The 20,063-nt window shown below is 43.9% G+C and overlaps 1 protein-coding gene across 1 annotated transcript in view; it reads right to left on the bottom strand.

Moving 5' to 3' along the window:
- STK10 (serine/threonine kinase 10) overlaps positions 1-20,063 on the bottom strand; it is a 67,162-nt gene that overhangs the window by 33,094 nt on the left and 14,005 nt on the right. The window contains exon 2 of the mRNA XM_083725579.1: positions 8,834-8,998. Coding sequence (XP_083581705.1) covers positions 8,834-8,998 — 165 coding nt within the window. The remainder of the gene's footprint in view (positions 1-8,833; positions 8,999-20,063) is intronic.

Raw genomic sequence — 20,063 nt, 5'->3', positions numbered from 1 at the left:
TAGGTGTGCCGCTTCCTTTGGTGACAGAGGCCCCGGTGCCTTTAGCAACTGCATGACAGGCATTCCAACATTCCTCCAAGAGGAGAAAGCCAAAAGGCCTTGTCCACTTCCGCTTCAGGCTCAGGTCCTGCTCCAGAAGAAGCCTTTGTGGAATGAGCGACGCTCAGACTCATTTTGCTGGCTGCTACCAATTGAGCAGTGTGCTCCTTGCATTGTGGCAGCAGGCCCTGTGATCGTAGGAAGTTGCTTTAGTCAGACCACTAGGCCCATCTAGTCCAGCACGGTTGACCCTGATTAACAGTAGTCCTCCAGGTTTCAGGCAGGGTGCAATGCCAGCCCCACTGAACACAGGATCTTCTGCATGCAGAATAAGTGCTGTAACACTCAGCTGTGGTCCGAACTAGTTCAGGATAAGACAGACTTGAGCTATTGACAGGTTATGTCTTGTGCCACCCTCAGGGTTAGTGAAAACAACCAAGAAGCCTAAGGCACTTGGTTCATGGCAGGGGTCAGCAAACTTTTTCAGCAGGGGGCTGGTCCACTGTCCCTCAGAACTTGTGCGGGGGCCGGACTATCTTTTGAAAAAATAAAATAAAAAATGAATGAATTCCTATGCCCCACAAATAATCCAGAGATGCATTTTAAATAAAAGCGCACATTCTACTCAGGTAAAACATACTGATTCCCGGACCATCCGCTGGCCGGATTTAGAAAGTGATTGGGCCGGATCTGACCCCTGGGCCTTAGTTTGCCTACCCAAGTGCTAGAGAGGCTGCTCCGATCTTTGGGAGAGACAAGGAGCTGAGTGCCAGCTCTGCTCCCCTTGTCACCCAAAAGGGATCTTCACTGAGAAGAGCAAATTTCTTTCACCCCAGGGAGGGTCAAGGAAACTGGGTATTATTGTGGAGTCCAGGTTTAAGTGTATGCGAACTTAAACCTATTTCCTACTTGGGGCTTTCAAAAAGTCTCTCTCTCTCTCTTCCCTACCTATGCAACTAAGACCAATGCACACTGGAAATCTTGCCCTCAGATATGAAATATTTCAAACAAGCCAGTGGGCTTGCTCTGCAGTAATCACCCTACTAGCCATAGTTTCCCCCACTGAGACATTTCACTTCCTTTCCGTTTCTTTCTGCAGCCCTAGAATTGCTGCGATGAGAAACTGTAGAGTCAAAACAGTCACATCAGTTTGGAATGAGTCAACTCAAATAACTTTGAATCTTGCTAATCTGATTATGGTGGCTGCATTCGCTCTTTTTTAGTCTTGCGCTGCATGCATGAAGGTATATTTGTGACTGCAGTTGTCATATTTCAGTTACAGATTTCTATTTGCCAGTCACAACCATTGTTATTCTCTGTGTTGTGATTTGCTATCTCAGCTTTAAATTTGTTTAAATTCAGCTGCCTTCCTTCACTATTGAGTGGATATAGAATTTGACGTGGAGCCAGTTCTGAGACCAGTTTGTAGACGATTGGAGAGGACTAACCCCAGCTTAGCTTGGATCAATATTAGCCATGTTACGATATTTACATAGCCTTATTTGGGTTTGGGACGGGATGGGGAGAAAGGAGTGTGCCAGTCAATTTAGTAAGGCATAAAGGTTAGAAAAGTCAGTGTATACAGGATGCAGGGGAGGAAGCCAGAGAACCTTAGATATGTCTTTTAAAAAAACAATTTGCAATTAAGATAAGAATAAATATGGGCGGGGACTGTTCGTACACAGTCTCCCTACAGCTCAGAAATCCAGTTTAAGTTGCCGTACAAGCTCTAATAGTTCCAGATGTATGAAGTTCTAATAGTTCTAATGTCTAAGTTTGCCTTCTAGCACTAAACAGGATGTTCCGTACATTCCACTCTGCAGAACACATCATTAAGCAGTACTTTTTTTAAAGGTTGTGCCTATCAGCAAAACCTACATGATCAAATTTAACTAGGGAAAGAAACAAGGTCTGGATGGTTTCTGTGCTTCTTCCAAAACGGCACCCAGCTGCATTTTGTGCTGGAGTGCAGACATGGGGGTAGTCAGGATTTACTGGGGGGCAGGCTTTAGGTTAGGAGCAGATCTGTGATGCAATTGGTCAGTTAGTTATTTTTTATTTATGTACTAGATTTGGGGGGGGGGGGAGCAGCTGCCCCTGCCCCCTCCTGGCTACGCCCTGGCTGCAATAAGGAAAGGAGAGCCAACAAGCTCTAACAAGGAACAATTGTCATGCTCTCTATTCTAACTCCAGCCTAGAACTGTAGAGTTGGAAGAGAACCCAACAGTGTAACTCCCTGCAATGCAGGAATCACAGCTAAAGAATCGCTGATAGATAGGAGAAGCCACCACTTCCACTGTTAAATGGCTCATACTGTCAGAAAGTTCTTCCTAATGTTTAATCAGAATCTCATTTCTTTCTGGTATCAACCATGGTTGATTTCTGGTTCAGTCATGGTAGCAGTTAGTGGAAGGTCACTCCTAAATACCTGCACATGGTAATCCATCCCACCATGGCATTCTGAATAAGTTTTCCTTTATTGTGGGGTGGGGCTTTTAAACTGGTCATTATTATATTAGAAATTAAAATACATGACCTTAAAGGAAAGACTCCCATGGCCCAGCAATCCAAATAATGCCTTTTAAATGGATGCTTGAATTAGCATCTTTTTGAGACAGCCTTGCAACTTCTAACAGGGGAGATAAATTCCACCCATTCAAACCTTTTAGAACAATCTCCACTCCTTTCACCAAAGGGGATTTAAACTCTTTGGCATGGCAATTTAACTGCTGAGAAAGCAAAGATTAGTGTTGCAAGCTTGGCACCACCTTTCCTATGTGAAGAATTCATGACCTTTGGTCCCTCCTCTTACAAACTGGCAATTCACTCAACTATTAATCCTGCAGGGGGGAAAACACTGAACAGTAGGGTGTGCAACAGATACACACACACATTATTGGGTGTGTTCCTTCTACTCCTCTGAAACTCTCAGAATTTACAGCTAAATTCTCTGTGAAAACTATTCCAGCCTTCTGAAAGTACTACCCTATCTGCAATTCATCTCCGTATAAGAAATGAATTAAATGCCCTAGTGCAAGAATCGTCTGTAAAACTGACTTATCTGTTATCCTACCCCTTTTTGTGGCAAGTGTAAATAAGCAGAATTGCCTGTATAGTATTTGAACAGCAGAAATCAGTTCTGAGAGGACTGGCCCTAAAGTGGACCTTACTAGACAGTGATAAAGCAAAGATGGGAGAGTCAGTCAACTCCTTTTCTGAGCTCTGTAATTTTTAAAATATTGCAAATACAAATTGATCAGTGCATTCCCTAGAAATCTTAACTGTAAATAAGGTCTTATATCCTGTTGTAAATAATCCCATTGACTAGCTTCTGCAATATAAACCTTACCTAATCACAAGCAACAGAGGGAGTTCAGGGTTAATAGGTCATATAATGGCCAACACAGGAAGGGCTTGGTCAAAGAACTTGGCCAAACAGCAGTACCTCTTGAACAAGTGGTGGTGCAAAGATTCTGCTCTGGCTGGAAGGAGGAAACTGTACTCATACTAGGCAAATGCAGTATTCATGCACCAAGAAGCCAGCATGTCACATGCACCAGTAGATAGCACAATAGATAGCACTCCCTGATCCTTATAAAAGGTCCCAGGTCAAACTTGTTTGCTGATATAAACATTTAGGAGACCTGCTCTTTATGACTACAGATCAGCTTCACAGCACTACAATCTCTCTGAACAGGAGTGCGCTCTCTCTCTCTCCAGACTAAAAGCTTCTCTCAGCCTTTATAGGCACTCACATGATCTCCCAAAGCCATAGCAGATTTCTGGTGATTTCACAGAATACCACAAAACAAACCTCATTTGGAGGGGGAGCGGGAGAATTCAAATGTCAACAGCTTGTCTGGCACACAAGTATTCAGTAGGTGGAATTTAAATAACCAGCTCTCTGTAAAACAGATTGCTTCCATTTTGCCATTATTCTCTTACAATACAAGGGTGCTATTCACTAGGGAGCTCAGGCATAATTCTGTATTTTTTCCTGAACAAAATAGCCTACAAGGAGAAATATGTGGGAAATTTTGTACTGGGGACATAGTATTATTGCCCCTCTGACCAGAAGGAAGTGTTGTAGCAACACATGACTCCTTCAATTAGCCCACATACAGAGGAGGAAAATGCATGTTCTGGTCATCTATATATTGTTCTTCCCTAGGTAAGAAGCTGCACCACTTACAAAGTGGCCATGGGTTTCTTGTGGCTGTCTCCTGCTTCCTGCTCCATGCATAAACCAAAAGCAACAGCAGCAGCAGCTTGGTCCCCTGGGATTGGAGGAAGAGAAACTATGTCATTCCCATTCATCTTCCTTACACCTGCCTAGCCAGCCCCAACAGCTGCAATCTGGATGGTGCTGTTGGCTGCTCCAAGCACCTTAAGGACCAGGTATGGCAAACACACCACAGTAGTGACAATGTGATTGGCAGCCCCTGGGAGGCGGCAGCAGCGGCAGCAGCAGCAGCAGCAGCAGCAGCAACGTCATTCAGAATGCAGTGGATGTCCTCGGCCATCTCACAAATGGTGCTGCTAACTGGACAGCCCAGTTCCATACTGTGGCACTGCACTAATTCTCTCTCCCACCCTCCGTGTTCACATTTAACTATTTCTTCCTGTATAATTTCTTGTTAGCTTTTGGGAAAAGTTATAGAGTAGGGTGGGTGAGATGGTGTGCTGTTTATATAAATGTGTAATAATACAAAGCAATACAACTTGCAAATGAATAAAAGAAAAATGCATACTTTGCCAGTAAAACCTACATCTGATAAGGGATGGCCTTGTCTGAGTGATCTCTCTTCAAAACGGATGCCTGGTTAAAATCCAGATATGCTTGGATTTTAATCAACAAAGAGAGCTAAGTCATAATTTTCAAAAGGATACAAGCAAGCCTGTACCAAAACCCAACTCTCTAATTTAATCAACTTCCTTTAAAGCACTCTTCTGTATTAATAAAACAACAAGATAGGAGCTTTGCTGATTCATGAGCATCTACATGCTGATGCTTGAACTGCGGCCTGATGCTTCATTTTGACCTTAAAAACATGTTTTTATTGAAGACGTGACAGCTTCCAAAGAACTGCTAAGTGCCTTCTTCCTCAGGACATGCCCACACTGGAGTTCTTTGCCTTTCCAACATTATTTCTGCAGGCCACAACCTGAAGTGTTGGGGGAGTTGAATCAGAAAGCACTGCACAGGGTGCAGGGTGTTGTTCTACCCTCGGAGCTCCTGCTAACCACAATGGTGCTACAAGCCACAAACACATCACCCCAAATCTGCCATTTGGAGGATAAGAGACAATTTGCCAGCGTGTGTGCTTGTCACAGCAGAGGTGCAGCGCTGCTTGCAAGGACAAGATAAGTGAAAATAGCCTTATGCAGACATATCTTTATAGACGAGAGCTTGTTGTTGTTGTTTAGTCACTTAGTCGTGTCCGACTCTTCGTGACCCCATGGACCAGAGCACGCCAGGCACTTCTGTCTTCCACTGCCTCCCGCAGTTTGGTCAAACTCATGCTGGTAGCTTCGAGAACACTGTCCAACCATCTCGTCCTCTGTCGTCCCCTTCTCCTTGTGCCCTCCATCTTTCCCAACATCAAGGTCTTTTCCAGGGAGTCTTCTCTTCTCATGAGGTGGCCAAAGTATTGGAGCCTCAGCTTCACAACCTACACGAGAGCTTAGCTCCAGGCAAATAAACTTCTGCAGGAGATAATGCTATGGTCCTGCTTCACACATTAGAACAGGGAGGGGAGTGTGATCACAGCTGCTGGCTCTGCTGCAAACCTGTGTGTGCTGACCTTGCATGAAGCCAGTCTGTTCAATGAGGAGCTATGCCATGACCACGATTCCCAACTACACACCTGAGTAGGACTTGCCCTTATGTTCCACTGAACACACACAGATTGGGAGTGGGGCTCTTAGCCACACACAGGTGGGCAGCGGAGTCACCTGCCGCAATCCTGCTACCTTCCACATGCTGATCAAATGAGTCCCATCGGCATGACACATAAGCCAATCCTTGGCTTCGCAAGATCATGCTCATAGCCACTTTGCTCCTCTCTCATAATTTTTACTGCTGCACCATTCTGAGCTAAGCTTTGGCTTAGGTTTGGCTTATCACGTCAGCCCAACTCACAGTGAAGCATTCTCTTAACTTACCACAAGCTGTAACCATGGTTTGTTCTTGGCTCAGCTCAGCCGTCAAAAGGAACAGAGAGGAGTGAAAGTGGATATGAGCTGTTACCTGTAAACCGGAACGTTCAGGTGGCTTTGCGAAGGCGTATTTTGTATTACCGTGTCTTGCAAACCAGCTCAGTGTGTGGAGGGGGAACAAGACGACAGGAATTCAGACACCAGAAGGAAATTGAATCTATCGTTGTGAGTGAAAGAAACCTGGGTATGATTTGGTTAAGAGAATCAAACTAAATCATGTACCTATTTTAAAGAAAATTGGATATTAGCTTTTTTTAAATGATCTTGAAAAGAAAGCACACCTCACTTGACAAATACACATTTTACTCTCACCGTTACAAATCTGCAGGAAAGAGTGAAGGAAACTCTCTTCAGCCTGTAAACATGACCATAAAATCTGTGTGGTCAAGAATATGCACTAAAATGGTTCTTTCCTGATTTGCACCTTATTATAAACAGCACCCACACGCACAGACAAATGGAAGAGAGGCTGAAAAGCATTTTAGGGTTGTGCATGAAAAAGCCATCATGGAAGAGAAAAAGGTCTGAAGAATAAATATAAGAGCCAAAAACTGCAACAGCTTGCAAGTGGGAGTCAGATGCATTTTCTATTGCAAAACTGAGCAAAGCCCCCCAACTGCTAACGTCTTATTTGAAACGTGGAAGCCATTGTTCATAGCTGTTCCTGTATCAGGAGCAACCACAATGACTAAAGCAGGAGCAGGCAAGATGCTACCTGTTCCACCCACAACATCCCCTTTGAGCCATTTTCTATGCAACTTACCAGTTCAGCATGCCAATCACTTCAAAAAAAGACCTAAATCTTTTACGGCTTTCTAGAAAAGGCTGAATACAGCGATTGCATATCTTTAAGCAAGTGTGTCTCCTTCCAAGAAAATGTGATTAGAATCAACATTCTAGGCAGCTGGGGAGAGAGGCTACCGTGTGAGTCATTCCCTCCTTGTCCCTGTAGCCTACTCCAATCACATTGCTTAAATACTTCCTTCCAAAAAGCCCCAATATGCAACCTCTTGCCCATACCCACCAACCATCTTTTCACTAATAATTAGGTGAACTTGGGTAATTTCTTCCATTTACATATATTCTGATTGGACAAGGTCCATTTTCTTTATGCAGCTCTTTTGATTTCCATATCGTAAAGCCAGGAATGTTTTGGAAAAGGTTCTCTCCAGGTCTTAGAGCCAATATTTTAAACAATCATCATTATGCTTTTAATACACACACCCTCTAAAGAAAAGCTCTGAATACTTTCTGCTGTCTTTGCAAGAGAAAATGCCTAACATATTGTCCTTTCATACTGGCTCTAGAAAATGGTCATATACCTTAAGACAAACTCCTCCCCACCAAATTTTGAAAGCTTTTCCTCACATGAACTCACCTGGACCCTGCAATCGCCATCTAAGGCCGTTTTCCACTTGCCCCCTCCACAGGTCATCTGGAGGGTGGCAACATGAGAACAAGCCTTTTTAGTGGTGGCTCCTTACTTTGGGAATGTTCTCCCCAGGAAGGCTCACCTGATACCCTCTTTGTCTAGTTTTATGCACCAGGCGAACCCTTTCCTTTTTATCTGGGCTTTTGGCCCTTAGTTTGAGGGATTAAGAATTTGTGGCCTCTGCAGACCTGTGCTCTATCACAGACAGTTGGAGCAACAGTGTAGCCACATCAATTCCTGCTTTCTTAACCCCCCTGGTTTGACGCAGGGCACACAAGCACCTGGTGGCTTCTCCTGGCAGGCAGATCCAGCTGCTCCCATTGCTTCAAGTCCCTCCTTGAGCATGGAGGGGATTCCAAAGGCTCTTCAACTTCTGAGACCCACCCGCCAGCTCTTTTCCCGCCGCCTCCCTGTCTCTGACTGTCCAGTCACTTCCCCCTGACTCCCCTCTGCCTCCATTCCTGGCAGCCCCCTCACGGGCAGCACAGAGCCCCACAAATCACTGGCCCCTCCCCCTGGATCATCCTCCCCGTCACCTGCCTCTCCCAATCCCCCCTGCTCGTCCCTGACATCATGTTAAGCCCAGGACCTGTTCTTACATTATGCTTTACTGAAGGCTTTCAAAAGAACATTCACCACAAGGAATACCAAAATCTGGCATGACAAACACTTACTTTATTCATTACCAAGACAAAGCTTCATTTTAGTATGGAGATTTGCCTTTAATGCAGTGCAGCAGAGCAAAAAAAATATATATTCTGCATTTATTTATTTATTTAACAAGAAAGAAAGTAAGATATGTATTAGTCCAGCTAAATGAGTGGCCTTTGGAATAAAGATGGGGGTAAAGCTGGTCATTTAACAAAACCCAGTTACCTATCACCAATTGTGGTAGACAGGTCACAAACTAAAGGGATGCATTCCACACACAACTGTTATTGCATTTATAAAGCAGATCTAAAACAGCAAGCAGTTCTAAGGTATCCAGTAAGTAGCTTTTGCAACAGGGCTTCTACACAAAGCTACTTGGAGCCAATCTATGTTCATTTGCAGCCAATGTCTTATTCTCAAGCTTACAAGTTCCTAGCATCGTTCAGAGGCTATTTTGACCTGAAAGAGAAGAGATCAGTGTATTAATCTTACCCATAGTTTGCTGTCATGATAAAAGGCTCCTAGCAGCTTTACAATGTAAGGGTGGTCACAAGTTGCAAGGATCTCAATCTCCACCGTGTAGTCCTCCAGCTCATCTTCACTCTTGGTCTCAATGACTTTGGCAGCAGCTAAGGCACCCGTCTCTCTGTTTTTGGCCTGTATCATAAAAGTAAAGGAAACAGTGTAAGAAAGTATTATCAACAGCAAAAAGTTAGTGACCATGTTCACACCTGACACCAAACCATGGTTTTCAACCAAGTGCCTGAGCAAAGCAATGGGCTTATACATGCAGACCTCTCCTCCCGTGAGCCAGGAGAAGGACTTTTGCTCTCTCTTAATCTCAGGTTCTTGTGTAGCATGAAGCAGAGATCATGGTTTTGACCAGATATACTGATGGATACCTCAGTCAGTAGAGCAGGAGACTTTTAATTGCAGGGTTGTGGGTTCAAGTTCCACATTGGGCAAAAGATTCCAGCATTGCAGGGGGTTGGACTATATGACCCTTGTGGTCCCTTCCAACTCTGCAATTCTATGAACCTATGATTCTATGATGTTTGGTTGAGTAGAATTCTGGCAGTGTTTGTTTCACACAACAAGAAAAGCCAAGATTAAAGCAAAGCAAAACACAGCGCCGCAGAAGTCTTCCTCCTGGCCATGTGGAAAGAGAAGACGAGAACACCTATAAACATGAATCTTTGCTCTTGTTAACTCTAACTCATGCACACAGCACTAAACCATGGTGTAGTGTTACATGAGAACCAGGCTACTGGCACAGCAGTTGCACAACTGTGAACCCTGTACAGCGTGCTATTTCTTTACAGCTGGTAGTATAATTTGTGCTATTGGGTGTTAAAAGTTATATGCCAAGTAAAATGATGTACTAATAGTCTAATCAACATATTAAAATGAAATAATGACTATGGATGCTACCCAACATAAGGTGAAGTATTAAAACAATAAATTTCTAAACCATCCCCACTCAAATACGCACAACCTCAGACAAAATGCTGAAGGAAAGGCAACTAGAAATGGGGGCAGGTGGGCTCAAACCCAGGCCCCCAACCGGTAGGTCTGAACAACTAGCACCCTGAACTACTAGCACCCTGGTTTGACAGCAATCTAAGCAGATTAAACTCTGTGGGTCAAGGGTGCCCCTCTAGACTTCAGTTCTGGCCTGAATACAGTCGTCTGGAGCCATAAGCCAGTCAAGATCCACCAAGTCCTTTAAAGCCATAGCAGCTCTTCATCCACTGAGGAATGGAAATGCATATATTGCAGCCCCAGGTGGTGGAGTTTCAGAAATCTGCTGGTGGAATTCTCTGAACTCCCAGCTCATCGTATGTTGGGTCAACGGTCTTTGCCCACCTGCCAACTCTTTTTTACACAATGCAGAGGAGACCACAGGCAAGAGAATGACTATAAGCAGGGTTTGCCGGACCTGGGATATTTAGCACAAGATTTCCTAAGGAAAATAAATACATATTCTCTCTCTCTCTCACCACCCCAGATCAACAGCTAAAATTAGTAGTAGCCTTATTAGGTAACCAATCTGTGTAAATACAGGGCAGTACCATACACTCCAGATCACTATCTAGTACTCGGTACACAATAAATTCTCCAGATGGAGGAGCATATAAAACTTTGTCCATAGACAGGACCTTCCAGGCAGAATCTTGCACAAGGCACTCATCAGATGGCATGTGTGTGTGTTATGTTTCTACTAGAGGAACACTGAGGCCAGTTTTTATCTACATTATTGCTTTCTCTTTTTAGGTCTCTGTTTAGAAAGCCTGTGGAGAGTTTACAAAGGGATTAGTTCCCAACATAAACACTCAAGGTGTGCTTGAGTCAGGCACATGCTATTGACGGTGGTAACACAGCTGCGATTCTGAGGTAAAAGCCAGCACCGTCTGGATGACGACATTTTGGAGACTGGTGCTGAGAGAGTGCCTTTGCTGGGTGTTGCATGCACATTATTTACACAGTCCTGTTTCTTTCCAGGAGAAAGAGATATGGCCTATTCCCCTCTCCCTCTTCTTCCATCATTCTTATATGGCTCTTTACAGAAGTGTCATGAATACCAGGAAAAAAGCAGGATGAGAAGTACTTGTAAGTATGCCCGCTTTTCCATTTAGAACTTGAAACAGAAGGGTCACTGCTCAGCCACTGCAGGAAAAACTGCTGTCTGTTGCTGGAATTCTTTTCTGGGGTCCTTTCTTATTGGGCTTTATTAAAAATCAGAGGACCTCCGACTTTTACATCCCAAAAAACCCACACAATCCAGAAGCATCTATATTTGAAGATGTGAGACCCGTGTGATGAACCCCTAGAATTTCATATATAGACCAAACAGAGCCACCTATAGGATCTGTGACTTGGAACCCCTGTGGAGAAGTTCTGAAGAGGCCAATATTCTGACTTTTATTTCCAATACACTTTCCCAATTTAACCCTTTATTAACAGTTGTCACCACTGGCTAGTTCTTCTGCAATGGGAGTTCAGAAGCACAGGAAGGTGGAAGTGTGCTCTAAGTGAATTCTTGACTGGCTACTTAGACCACTTGCGTCAAGAGATCGATTGTCACTGCTACACATGATACTTCGTCTAATGAAAGAGCTCAGCTTTCACTGGTCTCAAATTCCCGCCCAAAATGGGAGGCATTTCCCTGTCTCCTTCAGAATTATGCTGATCAGGAGACCCATTACAAGAAATGGATGCTTTCTCAGGCAATCTTGTCTGGAACTCTGCACATTCTCTGAAACCCAAGACTTTACTCAAGCACACTAAAGGTAACAAGCTAAGTGAAAACAATTATGCCTTCCTTTCCCCTTCCTAGTCGCCCTCGCCTCCAAATAAGCTTTCTTCATATATGTTAATATTTGGTTTAATTGGTTAAAAAGTTCTCTCTCTGGAAGTTCTTCCCGGAATCCTCATATGCTAAGACCTAATCGTTATTAAAGGGACGCGGGTGGCACTGTGGGTTAAGCCACAGAGCCTAGGACTTGCCGATCAGAAGGTCGGCGGTTCGAATCCCCTCGACGGGGTGAGCTCCCGTTGCTCAGTCCTGCTCCTGCCAACCTAGCAGTTCGAAAGCATGTCAAAGTGCAAGTAGATAAATAGGTACCGCTCTGGTGGGAAGGTAAACGGCATTTCCGTGTGCTGCTTTGGTTCGCCAGAAGCAGCTTAGTCATGCTGGCCACATGACCCGGAAGCTGTACGCCAGCTCCCTCAGCCAATAAAGCGAAATGAGCACCGCAACCCCAGAGTCGGTCACGACTGGACCTAATGGTCAGGGGTCCCTTTACCTTTACCTAATCGTTCTTAAGCTAGCCCTTGTCTTTCCAAGGAGAGTCCACAAGGTTCAGTACAATTTGGAACCCTCTGGTACAGTAAAATTACATAACTTTTCTTCTTTGTCCTCACGAGAATTGGGCTGGACAGAAGAACTTTATAGGACTTAGAAACCCCACAAGCTGCTTGACAGTCTAGGGCAGGGGTAGAGAATCTCAGGACCAGGGGCCAAATGTGGCCCATGGTATTCTCCCATGGTCAGGCTCCCTCTCCTCAGGCCATACACCTCACCAGCCCTGCTTCAAACATCAAGTATTTTTCCCTGGCAGAATTGTGTCCTTGAACTCAGATACTTCTGGCTTGTCTGGATGGAGGCATAGATGACTGTGTATAAAAACTGCCTTTTTGTATGAAGGTAACATTTTATGTTTGTTGCTCCGCCCACTTTTGCCTCTGGTCCCGCCCACCCCTGGGCCTTGGTCCTTGGAAGGTAGCCGAGAAGATAATATGGGCCTTGGACTGGTGTAGGGTTTGTCAGAAGGCTCGGTCTGAGCATTCAATCATATTTTTTTCTTGGAGTGGGGAGGACCCTTACGAAAAGGGAAACTGCCAGTAGGAGAAAGCCCCCCCCCCAGGTTCTTCATACCTGGAACAAAATGTTGTACAGTGCTCCTGTACAGGATTCCAGCTAGTCAGCTACACAACACTCCATTTCATTTCCCCTGCCTCCCAGTTTCCCACCCCACCCATCCCCTGCAAACAAGTCCCTTAATTTTCCTTTCCACCCACCCAAAGATTTGTGTTTATCTGCCAAACAGATCCCCTTCCAGCTGGGCCTGCTGATACTTCCCTCCGCTGTGTGGGTGTTGCTGTCTTGGATCCATAAGGATCTACACACTTGGAGAATGAGTTCGCTGCAAGAGCCGTGGATAATGATGATGATGATGATGATCAGATAGTGGGTGCAAACAGTTATGAGGCGGGGCATTAGGCCTGCTTATGAGGGTGGGGCATTTCGCCACAAACTGCTGAAGAGAAATGCAGGCACCACCCATTCCTCTCAGGACCGCTGCTAGAATTCAAGAGCCGACTGTTATTAACAGAGGTTTCACTTGTGAGGAACTGCAAGCCCCTTGCAAGAGCCCTGCCTTTCCTTCCGTGGTTTACACAGCTTGTTTTTAGAGGAGAGCTACTAGAAGAAGCTTCCTTTTCAATTAAGCTTCTTGGAAGGCGTCCGCAGCGTAGCAAATTCCTCCAGCTCTGGACTCACACTTGAGGTGTGTGGGAAAGGAAGCCTATGCTGTGCGATAGCTGCACTGGACAGAACAAAAAGAGACAGTTTGTGTCTGTTTCCTTATAAGAACATACTAAGAGCCTTGCTGGAGCAGGCCTTTGGCCCATCTAGTCCAGCATCCTGCTCTCGCAGTGTCCAACCGGGTGTCTGTGGGAAGCCTGCAAGCTGGACATGAGCGCAGGAGAACACTCTCCTCTTGCAGTTTCCAGCAACTGGTATTCAGAAGCATTCCTGCCTCTCTGACTGTGGAGGCAGAGCAGAGCCATTGCAGCTATTAGCCATCGATAGCTGCCTTCTCCACGAATTTGTCTAACTCTCTTTTCAAGCCATCCAAGTTGGTGGTCATCTAATGGCAAGGCTGCAGCTAAGCCTACACATACACACGGATTACGGATGAGGGAGAAATTTGGTTTGGTATGGGTTTTGAATATGAATCTACTTAATTAATACTTCTGGAAACAATACGCAAACCAAAAGGCAGCTGTCCTTCAAAATGCACACCTCTTTGAATTCTGCAGTGCAGTTCTGCACCTAAGAAAAGGTGTACAGAAATGTACCTATTAGGGGAGGTGTACATGAAGAAGCCAATATTAATGAAAACACATAAATGCATTACAGTTAAAAGGATTATTAAAAGCAGCATTTTGGCATCTGTGCAGAAGAGCATAAAGGTCTGGATTCCACATGGACAGGGGAAGGGGGTGAGAAATAAACCCCAAGCACTATCAAAAAGAGGGGAACCCTCACCCCCTGCTGCAAAACAAACGAGGCAGAGGAGATGATGAAGCACTGCCTGCTACTAGAGGAACTTGCAAAATCACAGTTCACCGGAAGCCAGCCTGGAGCCAGAGGAACCTTTTGAGCCAGCAGCCAGAGCCAGCCTAGCTGTTTTCATTTCAGAGGAAGCGAAACAATGATTGGGGGGAACAAGCCTGTATTTAGAACACTCCGCAGCCCTGTAGGACAACAGTGATGCTGCTCTTATGACCACCCAGCGGAAGGCTGATAACATGAAACAAGAGACAAGGGAGGATGGTGAATAGGGAGGTCACTTGGATTGCCCTCTGGTAGAATTGATCTCCTGGATGTGCCACATACATGATCTTTGGTTGGGGTGGGGGGAACCTCTCTAGAACTTATTTTCTCATTTGGGACACCCATAGCTTGGATCCACACCTAGCATAAACAAACAAAAGCATCTGAGCCACTCACATAACTAAGTTTAGAGTGGTCACATATTCAAGTCACCCACAGCATTCCAACCTGCAAAATTCTCCCAAGCAATTTTTTTTTGGTCAGTGCTAAACTTTTGTTGGTTCCAATCCAGAGCCAGCAGCACATTATCTTTATTTCTTAATGAAGGGAAGAAGGGAGATTTGAAGATAGCACTGCTGAAAGGAGACAGCTGCAATAAATATAAAATGCAAGCGGCACTCATAAAAGCGGTAGAGGCGAATGGTGAGAGAAGATGGGTCACTTATCAATGACCTCTTGCACATTATCCAATAAAGCCACATTCCAAACAGGGCTCACAAGCCACGGATGAAAGAGTGGGAGGAAAAAGAAAGTATGGTCAAGAGAGAGGGGCAGAACCTTTGATCTAGAAAGGGTCGATACGGGCTCCTGTCCCAGGTGTTAACATGGAGACACACACACACACACAATGTGCAATACCTGCGTATTCACTATTAAGTGAATCAGATTTGTTGTGGGTTTTTTTGTTTTGTTTCTAGTTTGAAATAATTCAGAGATGATTTAAATATAAAATAGTATAATGAAAAGCTTCCTCAGAGGCTTAGTAGGGGCAGAAGACCAGGCACAGTATCACCTTTGCAGCTCTTCACTGGTCCTGTACTGGCAGCCTAATACAAAGCACACCTGACCTTAAAGCACAGCTAGGAAAGAGAAAGGGGAAAAACACAAACTGGTGAAATCTTTGGATAGTCCTGTATCACTTCCCAAACGGATCAGTACAGGAGTAATTTGTTAGCGGGTGGGCAAAAAGCAGGTAATAAAGTACAGTGGTACCTCAGGTTACATACGCTTCGGGTTACAGACTCCGCTAACCCAGAAATATTACCTTGGGTTAAGAACATTCTAGCTCTAGCATCTTTCTCCATTCCCCATGGAGCAAAAGAACTACAGTGTACCTCGGGTTACATACGCTTCAGATTACAGACTCCGCTAACCCAGAAATATTATTAAGAACTTTGTTTCAGGATGAGAACAGAAATCGTGCTCCGGCGGTGCAGTAGCAGCAGGAGGTCCCATTAGCTAAAGTAGTGCTTCAGGTTAAGAACAGTTTCAGGTTAAGAACGGACCTCCAGAACGAATTAAGTACCGGTACTTAAACCCGAGGTACCACTGTAATTTATCAGCAGGTGGGTATGGAAATGAGTTGTGCCAGTACCATGGAAATGTCTATTGTTTTTTGTGTTTTGTGACACCATTAAATGTTTTACTAAATAGCGCCTTCTAGAACATTTTGTTGTGAAGTGGAGAGACAAGTTGCCTGAAGAGCTTTAAATGGGCAGAGAAGAAAAAAGTGGCCATTGTGACTAAACCGGTTATCCAGTGGTATTTTGGACGACTTAAAACCTCTCTTACTAGTTTTAAAAAGGAGTTTTGCCTGATGGACACCAAAAAATGCCTCCATAGTGTTCCCCCACTGTTAAAAATAAAGGAGTGATTTATACAGAAGCCCTTTCTTTGCTTCATGCCTATTGTGAACAACCAGCCAGGAAAAATGCTGACATTCAGATTGGAAGATTAAGCACCTTCCCTTTCTCCCTCCCCTTCAGACAGCAAAACTCCCTTCAAAGGATTTTTTTTAAAAAAAGAAATCAGTAATGTTCAAAGACCTAAAATCATACTGAGAACTCAGCAGGTGAGTGCCCGTGTGCCAGAAATATAAACTGCCCAAAGCCAGCTGGATTATGAACCACAGCAGTTCCATTTTAAGAAAACAGTGCAAGCAGTCCAACATACGGTCAGCTTTCATATGAATGAATATTTAAATCTGAACTGATCTTCTAAAAACCAGTGTGTGTGCACACTAGCTGCTAGCATCACACGACTGTAAAAGCAAGAGTGGCATCTCTTCCATGGTTGCAAGAGCACCTACCACACTGAAGCAGCACTTACTGGGACAGTGAATGCTTATTCCCTACTTATGTTGCTACAAGGTAATGTTGATAACTTTAGGTGATCCTGAGCACCTAAAGCAGTGTGTGTGTGTGTGTGTGTGTGTGTGTGTGCACGCGTGTGTGCATGTGTTCTAAGTACCAGAGATGGAAAGCACACAGCCTTCTGTGTACAAGGATAAAAATAGAAGTAAACAAGCAAAATGTTCAGGATTAACAAGGCACTGCAGGGTGCACAAATAAGACTTACTTAGTGATTCCTCCCCACAAGTATGTAAATATTCTTTGTCCTGGTAGAGCCAGGGAGAAATAAAACATCACAGAATGGCACAGGCTCGTGGAACTGCATTGCCTCATCAAGATTGCATATCACAGGCTGTTGGAGAATCAGAGTTGGAAGGGATCTCAAGAGGCAAGTTGTCCAACCAGCTGTCACTGCAGAAAAGCCACTGCTATAGCATCCCTAGATGGATGGCTGATGGAACGATCGGAAGACTGCAATGTTGCATTCTTTCCTTTGCTTCTGTTGATGCCAACGAAAATCACATTAGTCTTTTTAGGCCACGGCCCCACACACTCACTCTTGTTCTAGGAACACTATCTTTAGTTCAGTTCGGAATTTGGTTGCTAGTTATGAGAGCCATCTGCAAGTATTTGCTGGGAGGAGACACCATAATCTGGTCCCAAGAGATCTTTATTGGTTGATAATTGGCTGCATTCTCCCTTTCAGAGATACAAGCACACTCTCTTACTCCTTGCTTAGTGATTATTGTGGAGTGGCAAGGAATGGCTCTGCATTATCTAGGCAAGTGTATGATGCCTCCTTTCCTTTTATGGACATGATGCACAATGACACTGTGGCTCACAATTCGTTATTGATCCATGCTGCAAACATTGTGCATGTAGTAACAGTGGCAATAGTAGCTTCACTTCTTAGAAGGGCTGCTCCTCATAGTTCTGTTTTGTTTTTAATCACCAAAGGTCTAAAATGACCATTTCCTTCTATTGCCATGAGTTTGGTTGTTCTAGGTCACATAGCATGTCTTGATTAATGTGTGGCAATCAGAATGTTGCTTTTTTGAGCTTTATAAAGTGTTACTTTGTTGTTCACAAGGCAATGGCGGAGGGTTGTTTATCAATGGTCAGATTTGTGAATTGTTTTATAGGTCACATTTACATGCTGCATTCCTTTGGGGGTGCAGCTGACTTTTTTAAAACCTGGAAATTCCCAGCCAAATTGATTGCTCTGAACATAACACTTGTCTTTCTGTAAATTACATTCCCATTTGGGGAAAAAGGGTTCGGTCAAGTTCAGCAGTCAGCCACTGTGTTTCATCGAGAGTAAAGGAATGAAATGATGATCTCCTTCGGAGTTTGGGCCAACAGCAGCTGCTGCCTTTCAGATCATCTCATCTGATTAATTCAAAGGAAGTCCACATATACTCCTGAAAATTTCAATTTACATTTTAAGGAGGGGGAATGATTTCAGGGCAAGGGAGCTTTTCTTGGAGTACATTCAGACACCCTCTACAACAAGTGTGCATTTATCAGGTTAAAAGGATTATTGGGTGAAAAGGTGCATAGCATTAGATAACATAGTCATGACTACAGTGTGGCAGCCAAGCTGTTTTGTTTGTAAGGGACCACAGCTCTCTGTGGTACAAAGCAATGCATTCACCCAGCAGAATTTGGAAGACTAATGACCAAAAGAAAAAAAGAGGAGTGAAAAACAATATTTAGAAATAATTCACTGAACTGCAAACAATGCATGTGAATCTAAACATCAAGTTCTGCTGATTAAGAGGACACCATTTAGGGTTTAGTCCTGGAGAGAAATGGCAGCTATTATCCTGTTACTCTCCTAGCACATGAGAGGATACTGTGCTCATGAAATGATATTTTGGTGGTAGAGCATATGCTACTGTTCAGCATACAAATAAGGAATAGAAACTGCCCATTCTTTTTTTCTTCTTTCTTCTTTTGCCCGGGGTGGGGGTGGGGGGTGAGAAGATGAAAAAACTGCAATCCACCACTATGCCTCCGCCTCAAAATTGCCCAAGGTGAAAGCTTCTCTAGGTTCCAGTAAAGCAAGAAAGCATTTTGAAGAATGCAGAAGTACTGATACTAAATTGCACAAAGTTCCAGGTCAAAGATCAAAATAGATTCCCCCACTTCACCCCTGCAATTCAGAATCACCACAGAACATATTGTGGGGTCCAGGGAGTGGCAAATCCATTCAAAAGGTTTGTTTCTAAGATGGATTCCATGCCCCATGCCACGCCAAAAATGCTCATGTTCCAAGCAACGCTCCCACAGAGGCCTTGAAAGACCTTCTGTTAACACATACAAGCAAAACAAGACATGCTAGAGAAATAATTGATAAATGAGAGTGCCTAAAGAACCAGAGACTCTGCAATGAGGGAGGTATGGGATCCTAACAAAAGCAAGCTGTCAATATGAAGCACCAAACCAAAGCAGTTTTCTTTGGAACGAACAAATCTTTGCACGCTACATGCCCCTGCTCACAATACATCAAGTAATTGATCCTTCAGATTATCACAGGTGGACACCAAGATGGTTAAGTGCTTTCTGATTACCTCAGTGTGTCCCTACAGCCAGATCATAAGAGAGTCTGAAATTGGTGCCATGTTGGAGTATCGCAACAATGGGGGTCGCCATGTTTACCTTGCAGTACATTACAGTACAGCAACAAGTAACCAAGAAGCCTCAACATTCAACTGAAAATATAGAGGGAAACACTTAAATTAGGTGATAACTTAAGAGGTAACTATTTATTCAAAATGCATGCCCCCATTTTTCACCACATTCTGGAATACACACCATTACTTTCCAAGGGATGGCTATGCTCATATATACCACTGTATGTAAACAATTCAGGAGAGGTGACTGACTTTGCCAGTATATACATAAAGAGATAAAGAGATATAGGCACACATGCATACAAAACAAGATAGATAAGTTCAAAGTAAGGGTGCACATTCTTAATAACAACTCATTATGGAGATTTTAGAGAAGTGGTTTGGGAAAAGGTCATTAGATGAGAACAGGGAGTGGCATTTCCTCAGAGCATCCACAAAACAGAAGCTAAGCTGTGATCAGCATTGATTCAACAAGAATTTCATCTTCCAAAAAAAAAAGGGGGGGGAGAATCAAGTGTCATCTCTCAAACTTTTACTCCTATGCCATGTTGATGAATTCATTGGAAGTAATGGGTTCCAGCACATTTTATTTGCGTAGTCCAAATAATGGAGTGAGATATTTAAAAATGCTAGTAACAATTACAGCACCATATAATGAAGTCAACCACTGACAGCTCTGAAATGAATCATACTTACACATGAGCCAAAGAATGTGCAAAGAATGTTCAGAGCCTGGAAAGGAGTTCAGAACTATAGGTAATAATTTACCTGCTGCCAAGAGGGGCAGTGAAGAGCTTCAAAGGCATTCTACTCAATCTGTACCTTTGAGGGGT

Source organism: Podarcis gaigeae, assembly GCF_964106915.1.
Source record: "Podarcis gaigeae genome assembly, chromosome: 2".
Classification (NCBI taxonomy): Eukaryota; Metazoa; Chordata; class Lepidosauria; order Squamata; family Lacertidae; genus Podarcis; species Podarcis gaigeae.
Note: the sequence above shows the minus strand (reverse complement) of the source record. Positions and strands in the feature narration are given on the sequence as shown.